The sequence below is a fragment of the Acanthaster planci genome, linkage group LG06 (assembly GCF_054643075.1).
Source record: "Acanthaster planci isolate LZ-2023a linkage group LG06, COTS_SCS, whole genome shotgun sequence".
Classification (NCBI taxonomy): Eukaryota; Metazoa; Echinodermata; class Asteroidea; order Valvatida; family Acanthasteridae; genus Acanthaster; species Acanthaster planci.
In genome coordinates, this window is record NC_141782.1 from 5,148,977 (window position 1) to 5,163,133 (window position 14,157).

At 39.0% G+C, this 14,157-nt stretch overlaps 1 protein-coding gene and 1 long non-coding RNA gene across 9 annotated transcripts in view; both read left to right on the forward strand.

The window, feature by feature from the left end:
* LOC110989242 (uncharacterized) overlaps positions 1 to 14,157 on the forward strand; it is a 515,163-nt gene that overhangs the window by 341,991 nt on the left and 159,015 nt on the right. For 7 of the 8 annotated variants that reach the window (XR_015425756.1, XM_087138535.1, XM_087138530.1 and 4 more), the window contains one exon: positions 2,611 to 2,770. The exons of the other annotated variant lie outside the window; for it this stretch is intronic. Coding sequence is in view for 6 of the 7 variants with exons in the window: in XM_087138535.1 (XP_086994661.1) it covers positions 2,611 to 2,770 (160 nt within the window). In the remaining variant the exon portion in view is untranslated. The remainder of the gene's footprint in view (positions 1 to 2,610; positions 2,771 to 14,157) is intronic. 8 annotated transcript variants of the gene reach the window in all.
* Positions 6,737 to 8,333, forward strand: LOC147798760 (uncharacterized). Its single transcript, XR_015425758.1, has 3 exons — positions 6,737 to 6,831; positions 7,186 to 7,322; positions 7,447 to 8,333. It is a non-coding gene; the product is annotated as an uncharacterized LOC147798760 (long non-coding RNA).

Here is a 14,157-nt window from a genome sequence, read left to right on the forward strand (position 1 = left end):
GTCTAAATAGGCGACATTGTCTTCTAAATCTGAAGTAGACTCAACTTTGCTCAAAGATTTTCCATCCTCTGTCTTTGTTTTGGATTCAGAATCAACATCTTCGAAATTTTTGTTTCCACCCTACTTAGAGAAACCAGCACTGAAAATCATTGAAACACTGGAACTGGAAGTTAATGCAAGCAGTCTGTTTACCCCATCAAGCCCATGAATCAGTGATGCACATGCATGAATGATAAAATCAAAAACTAGATATAGCATACGCACTCTTGATGTGTTATGTTGAAATTATTATTCATATCAAAACTGCAGTGACCAAAACACGTGTGCATTCTTACTCCTGCTTGCTCTTGCAATTTTAAATTTGAAGTGGGATGCCCCCGTCATAATAGTTGAACTAATAATTTCATTACTTTTCATTGACCAATTTTTTTCAGTGGTGTTTTACTGGCAAGCTCGTAGTAGTTGCAATCGTACAAAATTTATTAATCCAATTCTCAATGTACCCCACCCCTAAAGCACAGACATACATCTTTCAAGTTTTTCAGTGTAATTGGAAAGTGTAGGTTGTGCTTGTTTGCCCTCCATTTTGTCATATGTAATTGCATACCTAGGCAAGGTGCCTCTTTTACAAAAGAACACCATGTCAAATGATCTGCACTATGACTAGACATGAAATTATAAGTTATGTTTATCCCCTTGCATGACCAATACGTAAGTTTCTTTTGTTCTCGAAACTGGCACAGTGCACGGCTGGCATCTTTTAATAGGGACCAGATTAGCATGCAGCAGTATTGTATCGCTCATCACTGGAGCGCTGGAGTGCTTTTGTCCACAGTGGTAATCCACAGTATTATAATCTTTCCAAACAATGACGGATTTCCTCCTCTGTTGACAACTGACAAAATGTTAGCAATTCCCAGCAGTTCGGTCTTTTGTTCAAGTATGGTCTTTCGTTATAAGGCCTAGCTATTTTGTCTGGTTTCATGCTCCTTGGTTTTGTGTATGAAGCCTGTGTGCCCGAAACTGGGCACCCCAGCAGGAAATGGTTTAAGCCGGGTTTTCATGTGGTCATTTGTAACATAGACGGTCCACAGGACGTGAAGATACAGACATGAACAGAAGAGACAGCGCATTCTACCCAAAAATTCAAACAAAATGGCATCCAAAATACTGATTTTTTTGCGGAAAACACCCTTTTAGATTGACTGTGCCCTTCATAATGCCAAACTTGTACTCCAGTTTCATGTATTTTATTGATGGTCAGCTATTTGGTTGCATTTGTGTAACTTCATCAAAGTTACACCAAGGAAGGACCTTAATGCATAAATGGTCCTAGAACAATGACATCGTGTTGATGTAATTCAGTGTCAAATTACAAGCACTTAGAATTCGATATATTTCATCAAATACTTGTTACATTCCTGAACTTCCTTTTGTAACAAGTAATAGTAATTTTGGGTCATTATTTGTTTGTTATGTACATAAATCTATTGACCTTTTACTTCAGTCAAAGCCTTATTATTTGATGTTGGTAAAATATATCAACTGGCTTTCAGTGGTTTTTGTCTCTAGTCAGCATTTTTCAAGACTTTGACCGGAGACAGATATTGAAAAAAATACAAAATGAGTTAATGTCTGTTCTAAAGTTTGCTGTGATGACTTGAGTATTGGTAGATATAATTGCTTTCACGCATACAACACAACAAGAGCAGCAGGGCATGAAGCAGAAGAGGGCGAAGCACGGGCCATCTCCCCATCATTACCTGGAGCTGTCTCACCGACAGAATGCAGAGCCAACTCTACAGCTAGGGCTGGCAAACCCACTGACCTCTACACCACTGAGGCTCCTACATGCCCAGCCATATCCCTCATGTATCCCTAACTTCTATTGTAAAACTCTGAGAAAAAAGAAAGCCTCAAAAGATTTCAAACATGTAAAAGCCATTTGTTCTGTCCATCCAAACAGAGACACCACCTCTATTTGTTTGTTTTGTTTTGTTTGTTGGGGTGTTTGTTTGTTTGTTTTTATTGTGCTTTTTAATAATGTGCATAGTTCTACTTACAAAGGGACTGAAGTCACACTCTAAACATGTGTACAGAGTCTAAGGACTTTAGAAAAGAAGAATAAGAAGGAAAACGAGAGCTACTATGTTTGTTTGTTTGCAGCAGAACATAGGCTTTTCTACATTTCTAAGTTTTGAAAAAAATGCACTAGCCGTACACGTGTATGTGCTGCAACAAAGTTAAGATGTACAAAACTTGCAGATCAGACTTGCAGAAAAGTGTAAACGTCTACAAAAATCACAAGATTAAATCTTCATGATGTCATCCTGACATTGTCATCCCTCCCTACCTGCTGAGGGGGGAGGAGGGGGTTGCACCACCGATGTTGGAATGTATCTCATTTCCTCCCTGTAGACCTAAGTATCATGTACATACATTGTGGTTGAGCAAACTGTATACTATCCATACAAATGAAGAGGTCTATGTACTTTCCAAAAGATTAACATTCTTGCAGCTCTGTAGTTTCATAAATAGCCATTAAACATTGTAAACAGATGTTTTATGACATTTAAAAAAAATTATCAACACATTTTGTGTTATACACAGGTCAAGTACATTAATCGAGGGAACATTCATCAAGAAACAGTTCAGTAAACACTACTCATATTTCAGCGACCAGTCCGGACTGAGCCATGACCAAAAAGGGTCTGTTAATGCAGCCACTTCGTTGCTGTGCAAAACCAGAGACATGGATGCAGCATTAAAAGTAAGTAATCAGAGGGAGTAGAAATGTCAAGCTTTCTTTCTTTTAATTGATTTAACACTACATGTTCGCTGATTTTGTTTTTCCTCAACTACTTGAGGTGCAAATTTGTAGCCATTGGATGTATGTGATGCAACTTGTCATTGGTTCATTTTATTTCTTCATTTTTATATGCACGCATGCCTGTACAAAATTATACAAATACTGTAGAATGTTTTGTGCTGCTTTAAGTCCCTCTTTTCTTCCAACTAGTTCTTCACATGAGTGTTGTCTCTATTGAGGTTAAATTGTTATGGTTTCCTAGTGCCCTCATTGTTGAAACGATCTGCTCTGTTTGAATTTATAGCTAGATGTGGATTCCTGACAAACACCTTGCATAAAGTACTGTATGTATTGTCTTTACTTGTCGGAACACAACCACAGCTTAATGCATGTAAGTGTGCTTACTGGAGAACCCAGGTGTGGATGCAAGCTTTGGTTACTCAAATCAATAAGTCTGTGGATTATTTGATTACATTGCTCAATTTGATTAATTGCAAACAACTTTGTTAAAATAAGGGCGTCATTTCCAAAGGTACACAGTTACACCCAAAATGTCTCAAAGGTGGTGTACATCATTGTTTGTTTGTTTTTTCATAATTTCACAGTATTGACTGATTACGGTGTGTAATATTCACTGCAACTTACATTCCACTCACTTGTTTCATGTTTAAGTCAACTGCTTTGTGAAAAATCAAGAAAAACAGGGTGGCATTTTCAATGCGTAAATCGAAGGTCTTGTAGTTTATCTTTTGTAAAATCTATGGATTAAAGGGCATTCGTAGTATAAGCGAACAATATCCGCGAGGTCAGGGTGGGAAATAGGCATGACAGGTCCTCATTCCCTCAAAAAGGAGAAGTTTTCAACAGCTAGGAGTAATCAGTGATTTTATCTTGGAGTTCTGTGCCTCCTCGACAATGTAGCATTGTGGATTCATGGAAAAACTTCATCCAGGAACACAACAGTCGACTCATGTCCGTGCCCACGTGGGTCAATTTACACATTGATGAAAGTCTAAAACTCCATTCATAGTTGAGTCATTACTAATTAAAAGTAAAAAAGAGTTATGTCTTAAAACAAGGGAGAGTTAACATGTGGAAATCATACTTTTGGTGGACAAAAATCATCATGCTCAGAAACAGCCGTTGTATTGGATCCTACCATTATTATCTAGGGGTGATTTTGAATTCACAAAGTTTTCCATTAAAAAACCTTTCCTTAAATAAAATTCAACTTCACACTGAACCGATGTATTTTCTACTTTACACCTATTATTCAGGTTTCTATAATTTCAGTTTGAATTGACTTACATATGAACAAAAATCTTTGTATATTATCCTTATTTAAGAAATAACTTTAACCACTTCACGCCGGGCATTGCTTTCGGCCTTCGTTGTTCCGACACCCTTCTTGGCAATTATGCACAATGTACCATTTTAACATTCACCATACACTGAGGTAATATGCCCAAAAGAATAACTATTCTCCTTTGGAGATTCAAAACTCACATGAGACCTCCTTCGATGTAACAGTAGCAGCGAAACATTTCACCCAGAACAGGGGCTTATCGTGCAGTGTTCATTTTTGCGTAATTTCTCTGGCATGGAGAAGACACAGTAGCCGTTGACCAGGGTAAAGTCCAATAGATAGAAGAACAGTTTCTTCCTATGAAACATGCCGTAAGTGACATTATACCATTGCATAAAGTTGAGTAGTTCTGGCTGCAGAACTACTAAGTTCGTCATGTACGTTAACAAAAGTACAGGCTGGGATGTATTACTTGGAGAAATTGAAGTGAAATCGTATCAACAAGTACATGCGTAACTTGACCCCATCTTAAATATTTAAAAGCTGATATCCGATCATTAGCTTTTTCTGCAATAAAAGCCATTATTTGTTTTTTTCCCATGTTCTTCTCCTTCCTGTTCTTCTTGTTCTTCATATTTTTGTCCCCCAAATCCCATTCCATTGCAGAAAATAACTCACCTCTGTTTACCAACATTTGCATATCAGTGCACATATACAAGGAAACTTGCTGAAAAAGCTGCCCAAGCCACACACCCTCCACACCCACTGCAAGTTCCTTTACAAAGGGCTGTGTAACACAAAGACTCCTCTTAGTTTTTCAGTGACAAAACAAGATACAGATCCGTAAGCTCAAGCCATGCTCTGTGTGAATCACATGATCCCTCAGGCCTGATCGGTACTCCAAGTATGATATTTCCACTGTGATGACCGACACTACTCTGCCAGGTTTATCGGTCGGAAATTCCCCAGGAATAGGCCATCAACCATTCACACCCAGCACTGTTCCTCGGGAAATCTGGCATGCCTTTGGATGTTGGGGGCATGTGACCTTATTGGGGCATGCGGCCTATTGGTCAGGGTTTGTAGCTTCTGATCATAGGGGGTCAGAGGTTAGAATCCAGCTGGTGGCAGCATGTTGCATTCTTGAGCAAGTCACTTTACTTCCATGTGCCTCTCTCCTTCCAGGAGTAAATGGGTACCTGTGAGGGCAGATTGGTTATGCTAGCCATGTGTACCTGATAGGGCTGCATCAGCTAGTATACCGTAATGTCTCTCTTGGGGTATGGAGTCCTTATCATAAAGAATAAGAGTCATTGGACTGACTTATACAAACTACAGTTTTATTGCGAAGAATTATTTACATCTTCTCCATATTTACAATGACCAACTGCTACTAGTAATGCTGGATATTACTGAAGTACTGCTGGTCCAAATATGAGCTATTTATTTGAGAGTGATAGAAAGGTTGTTCTTATCGGAGCTATACACTCACGAACGGTCAGGGAGTAGTTTCTCCAAAGCTGCCCACTCGGGAATGATCGATGCTGACCGCTGGAGCTGGTCCCTATATATAGACTTTTGGGGCTGCGTCTTAGCCAATGGGAGCACTGGATTGGGGTGGTTATGAATAATTCATTCATAAAGAAAGTCTACGGAAGAAAAGTCTATGGGGCCTTTGTACACACTTGGTCTTCGCTGACATAGTTTCTGGAGAACGATAAGGTCCGAGAAGTTTGGGAGCAGGAGGGTGAAAGGCTGTTCATGGGTGAGCTACGGGGGGACTTGGTCAGTGAGGGAAAGGAAAGGGTGAGCCCTTCTGGGTACATTGCATTGTGTACAACACTTAGTCTCTGGATGGCTAGGAAATCTACACGTTATTCTTATGGGATAAAACTGAGGGTGAGCGGAGATAATTGACCTTACTGTGCAGTGACCGGACGCAGGCTTTCGGTGTGTGGTTTGGCGGGACACATATGGTATGAGTTGGGGGTCTGTGTTGGTCGAATGTACAGGTTATGTGTGCGACTGGAAGTAGGATTGACTCCGAGGAAGATGTGGGAGAAAATGACTAAGTTGGCAGTGTGCTTCGGAGTTGCGGTTCAAGGGCATGTTGCAACATAGAGCAGCGCGTGGAATGCAATGCACTGTGTACAATGCGTGTAATCTAGATGGTTGTTGCGCACTCGCTGTGCGGTAAGTGGTGTGTGTAGTAGTATGGAGGAAGGAACACAAGGAGTTCGAACAAAGTGAACATCAAAAGTTCAGACTGTCTTGCCACGGTCGTAAAACAACTGGGGGAAGACTGCAAGTCCATTATCTAAATCTAATTATCACGACGAAGGCCATCCCAGCCTTTACCGTGTTGCATTATGGGTGTACAACTGCGCATGTTCAGTTTACCAAATCCATTTCAACACGGCGGTGTAGGGCAAAGAAGATTTTGTTTATGGTTCCGATTTGAGCAATGTGAGCAATTTTTCTGAAGATGATTTGAATGTGAATGAGTTATCCGACATCAGCAACGACTCTGAAGACGATGGTCATTAGTACTGTGTTTGTGATGAAGCTTCAACATCAGAAATGATCGCTTGCGATGACGACCAGAGCACCATTGTTTGGTCGAATTACAATTGTGCTGGCCTCAACAAAGAAACAATCCCGTAGTATTCATGGATTTGTAATCGTTGATGGCCTGCAAGCTCAACTAAAAAATCAGGTATAGTTTCCCCCATTTATAGGGGTCTTCTCCTTCAGGTTTTTTTTTTTCAAAATTTACTTGAACATGTTGAAAGAATTTTGCAATTACTCCTCAAGTTTTTTAAAAGTTGTTAGGCCCAAGGCCCTATTTCCTGCATGGTTAAATATGTTCATGAATGACTGAATATTGATGAATAATTTATTTTTTTTTTTATTTTTAATTTAGGCCCCAAGGCCTCAATCAGTTTTGTGGGAACAGGACAATTTATTTAAAAAAATTAAATGAGTACAAACCCTCGTGATCATACTGTGTTTAAATAAAATAATACTAGGCCTGGTACTAATAGTTTTGTGCAGATAATAATTTTTGCAGATGTAGCTTCTGTCAGTATGGAAGATGTCCCAGAATCCAATGCAAGTACCAGTACCGGAGTGGCATCAGTTTCAAAAGAAAAAAGATGTCCGATTCCAAGGCACACAAAGAGAAAGTCAAGAAAGCTGGGAAAACGGGTAAACTAACCTGTCATAATAATAGAACCACACTTTTATAGTTCATTATGAGCGAGTTATGAAAATGACTGAATCAACACTGAATATTGTTTCAAATATTAAAATTCTTATTTTAACTTCTAAGCTGTCAAACGACCAAAGTCCAAGTTCTCTGCTGGAGATGCGCACAAAAAAGTCACCACCGACGTAGTTGCAGCTCTGGATGAAATGAAAGAACATCAACTGTTTAAGTCTGCTACTTATCCAATAGCACTGTGTGTCATGAGTTTACTTGTAAGCTTAACTGAAGTGACAAGCTCTGAAGAATTTAAAAACTTCAGTTTATCTACAGTAACTTCGCTGTGGTTGGTTGTCACTGCTGGTGATGCAAAACTGCTGAAACCAGAGGCATATGATGCCCTGTGGAAAGCTTTTCATCAGTACCATTTGAAAAGTGTAAACACAGGGATCAGTTTTCTGAAATCGCTCAACATAAGCCACAATGGACAATTTGCTGAAATCTGTTATCAGTATCTATTGCAGTCTATTCTGTATTTGATTATCAAAGACAAAAACACAGCCGATCTTCCAGAAAAAGAAAACACTCCCAAAATAAAACCCATAACTCCCGACGAAGAACAAGTACTGAGATATGTTGCTGGTTACATACCCTATAGTCTGAACCAGAAATGGGAAAAACAGCAGAATGAAACTGCAAAAACATTTTGCAAATTTTTAAGAACTTGGCAAGTTTGTGTCACAAATACAGCTTGAACATTTTTGCAGTATACAAATGAATGGATTGTCACTCAAAATCGAGGTGGTTTATTCCATGTTTCTGATGGGATTTATCTTTTAATTCGTAGTATGGAACTTGTAAATAGGAACTTTTTTAAACACAGACGATATACACAATTTCAGTGGTGTGGACATCCAGAGTATTTTATGTAAACAAGTTTTGTCAAACAAACCAGTGCAAAACTATTGGTGTAGCATAACGCAAGGTAAATTAAATGGAGAAATTTCAGAAAATTGTTAGAGATGGTTATGTTCAAGTGGATTAAAATACGAACTAAGGCCTTCATAAATATATATCTGAATCTTAAAAAGGCAAATAACGGAAAGGTTTTGAAGAAGGCAGAAAAGGCACCTCGCAAAGATCACATTGGATCAATCTGTTGTTTTGACACTGGTGAAACTGACTAAATTCTCAATTTCAAAAGAATACAGAACATTTTTTAACTGTTGTTGAACCTTCCCCACATTAAGATATTAAGGAAATATAAGCTAATACATGTACAATCATGTAACAAAATTCCAAAATTTAGAAAATGACAGCCAATGAAAAAGTGTGCACTTCCAACATCAATAATGTCCATGTACATGTAATGACTCTAAAAATCTGAAATACATATACATGTATTTGTCAAAACTAAATATGATAATGTACAGTCTTTACATAAAGATTAGTTTCATTGAGGTAAATATATTATGCTATCCAAGTCTCAATGTGTATGATCTCTATTTTTGACTCCTTCATTTCTGAAATAACAAAGCATTGTGTTAAGTGCAGATCAAAGGGAAATATTCACTTTCGACGTGGAAGAGGAGTATTGTCTATAGAACATTCTCCTTGGTCTCTATCTTGCAGCATGCAATTACCCTTCTTGGAAGCCTTGGCACAATCAGATGCTACATGCAAGGACAGCATATTGTGAGCAAACTGTTCAGCTGTTGGATTGTCATTTGCTCCACCTGCTCCCGGTTGCTTGCTGAAATATTCCTCAAGCGGGTCCTGGTTGAATTTCTCTGAGAGGAGAATCTCGACTTCCGGCAAATCTAACAGCAGTTTCCCCAGTTCCACAAAAGAGTGTACTGAAAATCAAAAGCAATGACAAACGTTTTATAGCAACAAGTCCTCATTTTCAAAATGGTGTAGGGTCAAGACTGCAGCTCATCCAGCTGGTTAAATCATGTTTTGAATTTTGTAAACACAATCAGCAGGAGCAATTTCCCATGAAGGGTGGGAGATAAGGGCCAAATGTGTTGGCGAGGAAGTGTGAAAAAAATATTTAAATTGACATTAATTAACATTCTCTGCATAAACATATAGGCACTTGAAAAAAAATGAACTTTTACATCACATTACACATGATGATCACAATGTCTTCATGCCATGATTTGACTTGAATTTTTAATTGGTTTTCCAAACGTGGCGAAAAGGTGACGAAATCAATTCGTCACCCAAAAAAATTGCTGGCCGACATGGATTATGGACATGAAATGGAGAAAGGGCCTAAATTACAATTACATGTACTTAAATATACTTCTAGTTCTAACTTCTAACCCATTATTATTCCTGTCTTAATATTATGGTCTTATTAGTTGTTCTACAGCCATTCTTTAACTATGCTTAGAAAAAGTAATGACCTTTTACTCCACCAAAATTCTCAACAAAAAAAAGATTTTATTCTTCCAATACTTTTATTGCTCCACATCGCTCCAAAATTTGACCTACACAAGTTAACAAAGGAAATCACCACAAACATATTCCCCGATTTTCAGCAGTTGGAATGCCTCTGAAAGGCCACTTAATTTCATAAATATGAGTTCATATTCTTCATAATTTCACAATCATCCCAACAACGAAATTGTGACGAAACTTACCGATGGAAAGTTGGATTTTGACCAAAATATCAATCGTTTCAGAATTTTTCAGAGAATCACATGGAATACACTGCGCACGCTATATGGTGTGAAAAATGCTTCGGGGCATGCATTTTAGTGATCAATCACGTGCATTGGTCTGTGCTTGGTTTGTGAACTCCAATGATTTTGAAGCACGAACGTCTTCTGTGTGACCGGTAAAGCGGCAAAACAAACTGTGAGCAAAAGGACTTTATCAGGGTTGTAAATCTGTCACACCCTAGGAGGTCTCCATGCCTTTTGCCCTGGTCAGCCAGCTTGCTAATTGGCTGCAAATTACCTCTGCGGGGGTTTAGCGGGCCGTTCGAACTCCTTGTGTTCCTTCCTCCATGGTAGTAGCGTGTACACTATAATCTACATACATCTAGGGGAATAGTTTGTGGGAGTGTAACAATACTCCCCTGGTAGCTGAGATGGTTTCAGAAATGTTCAGTTATTGTGAGCCCAATGTGCAGGGATAATAATAATAAAAGCACATAGGGACTTCCAGAGTGATATGTGCTACATAAAAAACATTTATTATCAGCTGTTTTTTCTCATTTACCAGAAAACCCGGGTTTTCTGGCAGGCCGTACCAGGATTTTGAGGGTCTGATATCAGCTACTGTTATCGCCCTCAGGGGATTTTGTTAAAAACTTGGCGTAAAACCGCAGACGGGGCTTGACCCTTGGCTTGACAGGGTGGCAAGTGGGCTTTGCCTATAGTTTTCTCAACACACGTCCAGTTTCATACTATGATCAAAACTAGTGTAGCATTCTATTTTGACTAGTTATGAAACCACATTTTCTCCTTTTGATCGATGGGCCACAACTTACTCAGAATGCATGCGTGAAAGCCGCCTCGCAAGTGTGAATAACACTCTGCCATAGAAAGTGTTCCTCGTGATATATCATGAAATGAAACTGAAGTATACAAAAAATTGATGTTTGATTGCCTTTGTTCACATTCTGACAAACTGTTCACACATCCTCGATGAATTTCATAAGTCATCGATCATTAAGTTAAAGTCGGACTATATTTTCTCGCGGATGTAGATGGCACTGACGTTGCCAAATACATTTGGTACGTGAATGAAGGATCAAAGCACTGTAACTTTGTTGACGGATTCTGCCTCCGTATTGAGAGGACGGATCATTGTACGCACTAAACTTTGTTGTCAGAATTCTGCCCCCTTATGGAGATGGCCGATCATAGTATACAAAAACTTTGTTGTCGGAATTCTGCCCCCTTATTGGGAGGACGGATCATAGTATACAAAAAGTTCGCTGCCGGAATTCTGCCCCCTTAATGGGAGGGGGGATCATAGTACACATTTTACTTCGTTGTCCGAATTCTGCCCCTTATTGGGAGGGCGGATCATAGTATGCACTTAACTTTGTTGTCGGAATTCTGCCACTTATTGGAAGAGCAGATCAAAGTGTGCACTAAGCATCGCCATCAGAATTCTACTCCATAATTGAGAAGGCAGATAAAGATATGCACTAAATATCGCTGTCGGAATGCTTCTTCAATAAAATTACCTCTATTTTAGGCAACCATGTCGATGTTCTGTCTTCCTCCATGGTCTATTTCATACACATTAAATGTCCTTGTGAGTTTTTACAAGTTGTTGGACACAGATGATATTAAGAAATTTTGGTACCTTATTTTACGTGTAGCTCTATAAAGCAATACTGTTTTTATATTCTGCCACTTATTGGAAGAGCAGATCAATGTGTGCACTAAGCATCGCCATCAGAATTCTGCTCCATAATTGAGAAGGCAGATAAAGATATGCACTAAATTTCGCTGACGGAATGCTTCAATAAAATTACCTCTATTTTAGGCAACCATATCGATGTTCTGTCTTCCTCCATGGTCTATTTCATCCACATTAAATGTCCTTGTGAGTTGTTGGACACAGATGATATTAAGAATTTTTGGTAGCTCTATAAAGCAATACTGTTTTTATATTATAAACATTTGAGCTGCTGTGTAAACACCCACGGACACCTTGTAAAGTCCACGAACAAAACAATCAATTTTGTTTGAAAAGACATTTTTTTTTGAAGGGGGGCTTTTTTCATTTTGCTAAAAAGCAATCTTTTTTGTCAGGATTTTTGGCTTTTTCACAATTTTGCAAAAACATATTCTTTTTGTTTGTTATTTTTATGCTTTTCTGCATAGTTGTGGAAAGGCCTTTCTTTTTGTTCTGATTTTTGGCTTTTTCGTAATTTTGCAAAAAAGACATTCTTTTTGTTCTTTTTTTTTTCTTCTTCCTTTTTCTTCTTCTGACCCAAAACCCCTTTGTTTTGTACTCTTTTTTTGTCACCGCCACTTTAGTGCTTTTTCAACTTTGGATCTTCATCAAACTGATACCAATGGAGAACCCTTATGCATAGATGGTCTTAAATATTGAGAAATCAATAATAAATCAGTTGAAGACGTCATCATGATGCCATGTTTCTATTTCAGCCCATTGACTTTGGACACGTTTTCCCGGCAACTTTTGGTACCTTAATGGGTTGTGCATTGTGCACTATGACCACATTTGGCGCATTTGACTTCTGACCGTGTGTACATTGTCTTAGATATAAAATGTTCTTTTATGCCATTTGCATCATTTACTCCACAAAATAAGTGTTTTACCAAAGGACTGTGCTTTTGGACCATATCAGTGAAAACTGGATATTCTGCACAGGGTTTGAGTGAGCTTACTTGTGTCAATCACTGTGTTTTATTTGTTTATTTTATTTTTTTTTTACTGTTGTATGGTTTCTCTGAGACTGTATAAGTTGACTTTGCACATGCAACATTGCATACTGGAGCATATGGTCTAGGTTGACACTCTTGATTCATTGACTGCATTTCAGAAAGCTGTCTTTGTTATTGTAGCTGTAATACTTTAGTTGACTTGTAACATTGTGGATAATCATCATGTCTGTAATCAATGTAAACACTCTATCCTTTGTGAACACTTGAGACTACAAGTTAATACCACTTGACCCAATTTATTAGTCAATCTCCACTGCACCTGTTGGTGTGCTATACTCAACCAGCTTCAGCACCCAGCTACAAATTTGTGTTGTAAGATCACACTCTGTGTTGCCAGCCTGTCAATTTGTAAACTATTTGCATCGCTGTATACATCTTATCTCCTGTCCTGATAAAGCTTAGATATGGGCAGAAGTAATTCAAGAGTAGAGACAAATGTAGGTCCCTCCAAAGCAGAAAGGGGAGAGGAGAAAGGGTGGGTGGGATCAGGACAAATAATGACATACTTGCACCAGATTGCTTCTATGCCGGAATGACTCACCATCCTCTTCTGTCCCACCACACTTGCGACTGACAATGATCACGACTGACAATGAATGAGTCGCCTTCTACATCTTTCTCGGTACAAATAGTAAGCTAAATGGGAAGGATACATCAGGAGTCATTGGATGTCAAAGATCTGCTCTGTGAATGTCTCTGCTGGGCCTGAAGACAACAGAGGTTAAAGAGGCTACTGTCCTGACAAAAGCTGATACTGATCCCATCCTCTGGCTGGAGGTTGTAGCAGGATACAAGGGTAATTGATACAAGGATAAGGTTGAAAATCACAGGTGCAAGAATGCAGCCTTGTTTGACACCAATGTGATGCTGACCCTAGAAAACCAGTTCATTGGTAACAACTATGGCTGGTATCCCTCTTGAAGGATATCCAGGAAAGTGGGAGGACAGCTGAGCTTACAGAGTACCCCATAAGAGGTTACGATTGATTGTGTCAAAGGCCTTTGTTAGGTCGATAAAGGCCATATAAAAGTCATAATTTTGTTCTCTGCATTTTTCTTAGAGAAGCCCATCTATGCTTTGCTCCCATCAAAAGCCACACAGAGTCTCCGGGACTACAACATCATCAAAATTGATACTGGGGAGCATGATTTTGGGGAGAACTTTGTCAGTCACTGAAAGAAGAAATACCACCACTGTTGCTGCAGTCAGTCTTGTCACCCTTATGCTTGTAGACAGTGATAATGTTAGCATCTTAACATTGCCGTGGGAGACACCAGCAAGACCAGACATCAGTGATACATGGTGTAGGTGCCACAGGAGTGTTTGTCCACTGTTTTTAAAGACCTCAGCAAGGATGCCATCTTGGCCAGCAGCCCTCTTGGTCTTTAGGCCACAG